Source organism: Dryobates pubescens, chromosome Z (assembly GCF_014839835.1).
Source record: "Dryobates pubescens isolate bDryPub1 chromosome Z, bDryPub1.pri, whole genome shotgun sequence".
NCBI lineage: Eukaryota > Metazoa > Chordata > Aves > Piciformes > Picidae > Dryobates > Dryobates pubescens.
In genome coordinates, this window is record NC_071657.1 from 78,856,816 (window position 1) to 78,865,702 (window position 8,887).

At 61.5% G+C, this 8,887-nt stretch overlaps 1 protein-coding gene across 1 annotated transcript; it reads left to right on the top strand.

The window, feature by feature from the left end:
• The first annotated feature begins 565 nt into the window (after positions 1-565).
• On the top strand, positions 566-8,164 carry GRHPR (glyoxylate and hydroxypyruvate reductase). Its single transcript, XM_054178755.1, has 9 exons — positions 566-663; positions 737-867; positions 1,284-1,356; positions 2,333-2,449; positions 2,970-3,058; positions 3,683-3,787; positions 4,788-4,923; positions 5,665-5,795; positions 7,896-8,164. The coding sequence occupies exons 1-9, from the start codon at positions 599-601 to the stop codon at positions 8,015-8,017; spliced, it is 969 nt and encodes a 322-aa protein (XP_054034730.1). The 5' UTR covers positions 566-598; the 3' UTR covers positions 8,018-8,164.
• Positions 8,165-8,887: the final 723 nt, after the last annotated feature.

Below are 8,887 nucleotides of genomic sequence, written 5' to 3' on the forward strand. Positions count from 1 at the left end.
GAAGGTCCCTTCAGCACAAATAATTTTGATTCCTTGAGGGACACCTAGCAGCAGCCCCAGCAAGACTCAGCCTGGGGCAGAGCTGTTGCTAGCTCCTCCTGTCCCTGTGGTCTGGCCACCCAGTGCTGCACTGGCAGCAGGGCAGGAGTGCTGCCAGGAGCAGCCATGCTGGAGAAGGGCTCCTCTGAGGTGGTGACAGCTCAGGCCAGCTGGTTCCCAGGTCAGGGATGTGCTGCTGCTCCCATGGGCACGGCAGAGCCCTCTGCAGGGGGAACGCACACCAGGAGTGGGTGACACTGCATGCCCTGCACACATGCACTCCACAGGTGACTCCCATTCCACAGCTGTTCCATGATGGCTTTGCCGGTGCCCCTGCAGCGGCAGCCCTCGGGCGGGAACCGGCGCAGCTTCTCCGTGGCGCCCTGCACGGGTGCCCTGCAGCAGCTCCGTGGTGCCCTCGCCCCAAGGCTGCGCTCCAGCACCGTTCCCGCCCCCCGCCCTTGCGGCGCGGGCTGTGCCCGGGGCGGGCCGCCCGGCCCCGCTGCCGCCCGGCCCCGCTGCCGCCCGGTGTCGCTGCGGGGCTGGAGCCGGGGCGGCCATGGCGGTGTTCGTGACGCGGCGGATCCCGGCCGAGGGGCTGAGGCTGCTGTCGCAGGCCAGCGGGTGAGCCCGGGGCCGGTGGCGGGGCCGGGCGGCGCGGGGCCGCAGACGGTGACCTGGGGCCGCTCTCCCGCAGGTGCCGCGTCCAGCTATGGGACTCGGAGGAGCCGGTGCCGCGGTCCGAGTTGCTGGCAGGGGTGGCGGGGAAGCAGGGGCTGCTCTGCCTGCTCACCGACCGCATCGACCGCGAGGTGCTGGACGCCGCCGGTGCGTGCTGCGGCCCCGGGAGCCCCGCGGTGTCCACACCGTGCCCCCCTATCCGTGTCCTCCCCACCGCTGTCCTTCTTCCCCCCTCTGTCTCCCCACGGTGTCCCTACCCCGGGGTGTCCCACGGTGGCCCTCCCCTGCTGTATTCCCCATTGGCGTCCTCCCTCCGCGCTGTGTCTGCCCCCGGTGTGTCCCCACGGTGCCCCAGAGAACGGTGCTGGAACTCCCCCTTCCCTCCCTGGATCCCCCGTCCCGTCCCCTTCCCGGTGTTGCCGTCCCTCTTCCAGAGTCTCTCCACAAATGCCTCTCCACAAATGCCCCTTGCCCCGTCCCGCCCTGGATTCCCCCCGGTCCCCCTTCCCCCTCCCGGCGTGCCCGGGGGTCGCTGGGCAGCCGCCACTGTCGGTGTCTCGCAGGGCCCAGCCTGAAGGTGATCAGCACCATGTCTGTCGGTTTTGACCACCTGGCCCTGGACGAGATGAAGAAGCGGTACGTGTCCCCTGCCCCCTGCCCCTTGCCCTGCGGTGGGGGCATGGGGATGAGACTCAGAGCCGGCCCCGCTCTGCATGTGGCACAGCTGCAGGTCACTGGGCAGGTGGCTTTGGCACGGCACCTGGTGGGTGGCCTTCGGTGGAGCCTGAGGCTGGACAGGGATTGCAGCCTGCCCCTGCCCCTTGGTATGGCTAGGATCACCCCCAGCCCATGGGTGCTAGGGTAAGGGTAGGAGACCCCATGGATCAGAAGTGTCTTTTAAGAGGATGTTCTCAAGCACATGGCAGTGCAGATGTCCAGAGGAGATCACACTCACAGAATGGGTTGGGTTGGAAGAACCTCAGAGACTATTCTGCTTCAACCCCCTGCCATGGGCAGGGACACCTCCCACCAGCCCAGGCTGCTCAAGGCCTCATCCAACCTGGCTTTGAACATCTCCAGGGAGGAGGCAGCCACAGCCTCCCTGGGCAACCTGTGCCAGGCTCTTCCCACCCTCACTCTCAAGAATTTCTTCCTCAGTCTCCCCTCTCCCAGCTCCAAGCCATTGTCCCTGGTCCTTGCACTCCCAGCCCTCGTCCAAAGTCCCTCTCCAGCTATCCTGGAGCCCCTTCAGGTACTGGAAGGCTGCTCTGAGGTGTAACATCTTGAGAAGACAAGAGGAAATGGCTTCAAGTTGCCCCAGAGCAGGTTTAGGTTGGACATGAGGAACAATTTCATCCATGCAAGAGCTGTCAAGCCCTGGTCCAGGCTGCCCAAGGCAGTGGTGGAACCCCCAGGCCTGGAGGGGTTTCAGAGCTGTAGAGGGTGGTGCTGAGGTCCGTGGTTCAGTGGGGCCCTGGCAGTGGGGTCTGAAAGGCTCTTCATCTCGAGGCAGTTCTGTGGTTCTGTGATGGTAAGAGGGGCAGCAGCTTGCCCAGAAGCTTTGAGGTGCCCCCACAGGTGCAGCAGAGCCCAGACTGTGCTTGCCTTGCAGAGGGATCCGCGTGGGCTACACCCCTGACGTCCTGACTGATGCCACCGCAGAGCTCTCGGTGGCTCTGCTCCTGGCTGCGTGCCGCCGGCTGCCTGAGGCAGTGGAGCAGGTGAAGAAGTGAGTACCAGCAGCTGCCAGCTGCAGCAGGGGCTGGCTTCAGAGCTCAGCAGCCCCAGGACGAGAGCTGCAGGAGAACCTGTGCCAGCCTGGGCAGGTGAAATGAGGCCGAGGGCTGTCACACCTCATACCTTGCAGACAGGTCCTGCACAGCTCCCTTGCTTTTCGGTGATGTGCTGCTCAGGGGCTGCTCAGGGACAGGTCTCAGCCTCTCTGTGTGAGGAGAGGACCTGCAGGACAGGGCAGCCAGAGCCTCTGCAGACCTGTCAAAGGCTTGCACGGCAGGTCTGGGCAGAGCTCACTGACTGGCAGCTGTGCCAGGGCAGTGGTCAGCAGTGGCTGAATTAAATTGATCCCAAGGCTGCTGCTGTGCAACTGAGGTCCAAGCAGGTTCCTGCAAGAGACCATCGAGGTCACTGGAGCAGGAACCTTGGCAAGGCTGTGCTCTGCAGCAGGCTGTGCTTTGGAGCAGGCTTTGCTCTGCATCTCGCTGACGTCTGTTTCTTGCTCTCTCTGCTAGTGGTGGCTGGACAACGTGGAAGCCCCTCTGGATGTGTGGCTATGGTCTGTCTGATAGCACCGTGGGCATCATCGGTCTCGGCAGAATAGGTAAGTGTGGCTCGGGTGCAAGGTTGTGTCCAGGTTGGTGTTGGAGACTGGGCCCAGCTGTGTCCCTTGTGCTCTCCACCATGTCTGAGGGTAACAAGGGCAGCCCTATGGAGCCTCTCTGAGCTCTGATTTTGGTTCACCAGGCCTAAACTTTGAAGCATTCAAACCCATCCACTGCACCTGCATGCTGCAGCAGACTGAGTGTCAGCCTCTCAGCCCTTGGTTAAACAAAGCCCTCACAAAGTCCAGGGTGACTGCCCTTGGCACTGCACTTTGGCAGCAGATGGCTGCTGCTGTCCCCTCTGCCCAGTTTGCTTCCCGGCGTAGCTTCAGCATTTGTGCTCCTCAGCTCCTCTGCACAGTGTGCTGGGGAGTTTGTTCCTATACACATGTGGTGCAGCAGGAGACATCCACCCCCCACTGCTGCTGCCCCAGGCTTGGAGGCAGCCTGGCAGCAGCAATCCCACTGCAGAGGCCTGCAGCAGGCAGCGTGCTGTGCTGGGTGCCAGCCACAGCAGGTGCCACCTGCTGAAGGGCAGAGTGCTTGGGGAGGGCAGATGGACCTTGGTGGCCTGGCAGTGGTCCCCACAGCAGGCCCTGGAGCCTCTCCTCTCTCCCTGACAGGACAGGCAGTTGCCAGGCGCCTGAAGCCCTTCGGGGTCAGAAGGTTTCTGTACTCCGGCAGCCGCCCGAGGCCAGAGAGTGCCGCGGAGTTCGGCGCTGAGTACGGTAAGGAAGTGCAGGCAGAGGGGTGGTGCTTGGGCATCCCTGCAGGGCAGCACAGAACTCTGTGGCTGGGGTGGCTCCAGGAAGCTGCTGTCCCCTGGGATGGAAGCTGGAGGCTCTGAATGGCTCCTTGGTGTAGCTGGAGTGACCTGCTCTAGGGGCAGCAAAGGAGGGCAGGGCAGGGAGGGAGAGAGGCCCCTAGAGCCAGATGGTGCCAGCCAGGAAGCTGGGCACAGCTGATTCCCACCCTGGGTGTGGCCTTTGGCTGCTTCTGCTGCTTTTGCTTTCCATCCTCCTTGTGCATCCCTCCTTTCATGAGTTCCAGTTCCATTCCCACAAAGAAGTGAGAAAAGACAGGGAGAGGAAAGTGGCAGCTCCCCCTGGGAGGAGGAGGAGTCCTGTGGACCATCCCCCATGAGATAGAGATCCTGCAGGGAGGAGGGGGTAGGCTGGGGCAGATCTTCACTGGCAGTAGGTGTTGCCTGCTGGAGACATGCAGCAGCTTCAGTCTCCTGCTTTAAAATGAGAGTCAGAGTAAACCAAGCCTAGCGGTGCTGAGAGGACTTCCCTGTGGTCCTGCTCGAGCCCCAGGGCTGGCATCGAGTGCTGGTTCCTCACTCTGAAGGCACTGACCTGCAGCAGGCCAGTGGCAATGTGTCCTGCTCTTGCAATTTGCTCTCAGCTCCAGCAGTGCCAGTGGCACAGGTAACAGCCTGCAGGTATCACACGGAGATGGTCCTGCTCTAGGCTGCTGCTGCTGTACTCTGCTGCCTCCCAGAGCCTGCTCCGGGCTGGCGCTGAGGCTTCGCTGCCTTCCCCTCTGGCTGCAGCAGTGTCAGCAGCAGTAGGCATGGTTCCCGTGGGTGCTTGCTGGCCCTTGTGCCTCCCTGTCTGTGGGGAACGCTCAGCCAGGTCTCTCCAGAGCAGCACTCAGGGACGAGAGGGCTGCTGAGCTGTGCTGCAGAGGTCCCTGAGCAGAGCTGTGTCCTGTGCTGCTCCACAGTGCCCCTCACCAGGCTGGCTGAGGAGTCAGACTTCGTGGTGGTGACCTGCTCCCTGACCCCAGCCACCCAGGGCATGTGCAACAGGGACTTCTTCAGCAGGATGAAGAAGACCTCAGTCTTCATCAACACGAGCAGGTAGGCAGGAGCCAGCATCCTGTGCATGGTGGCTGTGCCCTACTGGCACCCATGGTGGCAGGAGAGAGCTGCCTGGCTGTGATCTGCTTTTCCTGGGTGCCCAGACTCTGTTCAGCCTTCCAGGACTCACTGCCCTCCAGCCCAGGGTCTTTTGGGATCAAGCAAGGGCAGGATCACACAGGATGTTGGAAGGAACCTCTGCAGATCATCGAATCCAACCCCTCTGCCACAGCAGGATAAATTGTTAGGAGGCTGCAGCCTCTGTCTCCTCCTCAGGGCCCCACATCCCACTGCAGTGGGCTGCTTCTGGGATGGAGGTGGCTGCAGCAGGGCTGCTTCACCCCCCATGGCTGCTGCCCCCCATGGCTGCTGCCCCCCATGGCTGCAACCTCCCATGGCTGCAGCCTCCCATTGCTGCTCTCCCCATGACTGCTGCCCCCATGGCTGCTGCCTGTGGGAAGGAGGCAGTGGCAGAACTATGTGATGCACCTGGCCTCTGTGGGGCACTTGGGGCTGCCTGTATCCCTCAATGGCTGCTCCAGGGCCAGCTTGTGTGCAGACCCCTTGGCTCCTGTCCCCAATGCTGGGCCCCCTGGGAGGTTTGGGCACATCAGAGAGGTTCTGAACTTCACTCAGGTAGTCCTGGGGACCTGAGTGCCACCGTCCAGGCTGTCCTGTGTGTCCTGTGCCTGTGGGAGCCCAGGGTCCCCTCAGCAGCAGTGTGGGTGTCTGTGATCGCAGGGGGGCCGTGGTGAACCAGGAGGACCTGCATGAGGCTCTGGCCCAGGGGCAGATTGCAGCTGCAGGCCTGGACGTCACCACGCCGGAGCCGCTGCCCACCAACCACCCCCTGCTGTCCCTCAAGAACTGCGGTGAGTAGCAGCTGGGTCCCTACTGTGCTCTGGCAGCCAGCTCCCTGCTCTGCCCTGGCAGCCAGCTCCCTGCTGTGCCCACGGCTAGGCACCCTCTGACTGGCGAGAGAAGCCCCTGTGCCCATCGGCCTCTGGAGTGAGCAGGCAGTGGCAGGCAGGCTGGGGGTGTTCAGGTGCCTGTGTTAGGTACTGCACAATGTGGGGGTGTGCCAGTAGCCTGGCACTGGTTAGGGACAGCCCCTGGCATGGTCTCTGTCTTCCGTCATGTGGCCTTCAGGGAGTACCTTGGTCGCTTCCCTAAAGCAGGGCCCTAAAGCAGTGACCAGTGTGAGGTAAACCCTGAATTCTAGGAGGTAATTCAGTTCTGCAGAGAGCAGCTGAGCTCAGCACCTTCTCTGACCCCTTCCTGGTGGATCTGCCTCCAAAAGCAGAGGTGTGGAGTGAAACCCATGGGGTCTGAGACCAGCGTGTGCCTGGATGAGGAGCAAAGCCCCTGCCCACACCCTGCCAGGCTCTGGTGATCTGTGAGCTCCTGAGCTTACATTCTGCCAGAAAAGCCTCCCCTGTGGCTGAAGCTCTGAGCTGAGCCTCAGCCCTGCAGGACTGGGTGTAAGCTGGGGCTGTGGGCAGGGTGCCCAGCACAAGGGCTTGGGTGAGCCTTGTCCTGGCAGCCACAGTCCCCAGCTGGTGCCAGCAAGGGAAGCAGCCCTGAGCTCACCTGGCAGCAGCTGCTCACTGTGGGGGAAGCAGAGGCTGCACTGCAAAGGGTCTGGCTGCATGGACAACCCCTGAATGTGGCTGTGGAAGTGCAGCCTGACAGGGGCAGTTTGGTCAGCAGGTGCTGGCCCCAGGATTGGTGCAAGTCTTTGGAGGAGGTTAGGTCAAATCACAGAGTCCCAGACTGGTTTGGGTTGGAAGGGACCTTTCAAGCTCATCCAGTCCAACCCCATGCAGTCAGCAGGGACAAACAACCTGACCTGCATGGGTGCCAGCCATGGGGCAGCTCCCACCTCTCTGGGCACCCTGGGCCAAGCTCTGCCCACCTGCAGGGTCAAACATTTCTCCCTTCTCTCCAGTCTGGATCATCACAGAATGTCTCAGGCTGGCAAGGCCTTCAGAGCTCATCTCCAACCTCCACACCATGCCCAGGGACACCAGAACTGGAGGCAGTATTGGAGGTGTGGTCTCAGCAGATCAGAGAATCTCCTCTCTGTGGCCAAACCATCCGCCCTAGCCCTGTCACAGCGGGCCCTGTTCAGAAGTCTCTCCCCAGCTTTCTTGTAGTCCTCCTGTCAGTACTGGAAGGCTGCAGTTAAGTCACCCTGAAGGAGGAAGTCTGGTTAGGGATGGACCTGCTGGGTGCAGGAGGAAGTTCTGCTGCAGGAGGATGTTTCGGTGCAGCTGGAGGAGCACAGGACCTGGGCAGAGGAAGTCTTGACATTAGTGCCAAAGGAAACAAGGAACTCAGGCTGGTTCTTGCCAGAGGGAGAGGAGACCTGGGTGTGCCCACAGTGCTTCAGAGCCCTTCCTGCCCTGGGCAGCAATGCATGGGGTGCTCAGGCTCCTGAGCTGCCTGTATGCTCTTGGCTGCAGAACAGAGGCTGCAGTGCAGGCTGCATCCACATCGTGGGCTCTCCACTGATGGAGTTAGGATGATTTACCCCAGAGCAACTTTGGCTCCTTCCTCTGCACTGCATCAAGGTGTGGATCAAATCCCTGCCCTGACTGTGCCAACAGTATTTGCCCCATGCCCAGGGGTTGGCACAGCCTGGTGTGAGGGGGTGAGCAGAGCCTGCTGGAGCTGTCAGTCCTTCCACTGTGCCATGGTGGTTCACATATGCCACCAGCTCCCAGTCTCTGCAGGGTGGTGATCACTAAGCCTGAAGGCAGGCAGGAGGACCACTCTTGGTGCCCATCTTTGGCCTGGAGGACTTCTCAGACACCTCATGAGACTCTTTCCCAGTCCTTAGAGCCTTTGCCTCATGCCCTGTGTCTGATGTCACTGGTACAAGTTGTGCCCCATGGGCAGACCCCTTCAGGAGGCTGTAAGAGGTCAGTGAAGGTAAGAGCTGAGCCATTAACCATTGCTGTGCCCTGCAGTGATCCTGCCACACATCGGGAGTGCCACCTATGCCACGAGGAACACCATGGCGGTGCTGGCAGCCAGCAACCTGCTGGCTGGGCTGCGAGGGGAGCCCATGCCCCATGAGCTGGTGCTGTGATGGCCACAACCCTGCCCCTGCAGGGCAGCAGGGCTTGCTGTTCCCTGGAGGTGCCATGTAGACCGGTCCTGTGCCTCCTTGTCCTCTGTGCCAGCAGTGAGGGAGCTCTGAAGAAGCCTCACAGACCAGTCCTGTGCCTCACACCCCTGTTCCGGTGGGGAGGGACCTGACCCGTGGCCATTAAACAGAAGCAGTGAATGTGTCCCGCTCCTTCCTTTGGTAACTGAGTGTCCCTGGGCAGCTGAGGGCAGAGCAGGGCTGGGGGGGCCTGCAGCCACATTGCTGCAGTGTCAGCACTGCTGTGTGCTGTGCTGGCAGCACCACAGGAGGAGTGCCACAGGGGAGCTGCTGCTGCAGTGCTCGGAGCCCCTGGCTCCATACCTGAGCCAGCTTGTAGCCAGGGAGGGAGGAGAGGGCATTGCTCAGCTGGCACAGGCCTGTGGCTGCCAAAGGAGCTGCTGCCAGCCTGCTGCCAAGCACATGTCCAAAGCTCCTGCAGACCTGGTGCCAAGGCAGGGTGTTTCTGACAAGCGAAGCAGGTTTGCATGGCTTCCCTGGCATCTCCAGCTCAGCCTTTGGTGTCTGCAGCTAATTCTGGGCATGGCTCTGAAGTGGATTGCAGGCTGGGAGTCTGCTGGAAGGTTCTCTAGCCTCACTGCTTTCAGCCTCATCTCTCCTCCCCTGCTTTTTCCCAGACATACAAAGACACAAAGGAACACTTGAGCAGGTGCTAAGCATCCAGCTGCAGGAGAGGCCTGGATGAGCACATTTCAGGGGCACTGGGGACTCCACCTCTCCTGCAGGAACTGTGCCTGTGGTATGAATGGGGACTGGGGCCCATTTCTCCCAGTCATAAATTGAGTCACAGAA

Excerpts from the sequence above, each read along its gene's own strand:
- GRHPR (XM_054178755.1), top strand. The coding sequence starts at position 599 with ATGGCGGTGTTCGTGACGCGGCGGATCCCGGCCGAGGGGCTGAGGCTG. Across the intron at positions 664-736 it reads CTGCTGTCGCAGGCCAGCGG|GTGCCGCGTCCAGCTATGGG; the intron begins GTGAGCCCGGGG and ends GCTCTCCCGCAG. Across the intron at positions 3,788-4,787 it reads GGAGTTCGGCGCTGAGTACG|TGCCCCTCACCAGGCTGGCT; the intron begins GTAAGGAAGTGC and ends GCTGCTCCACAG.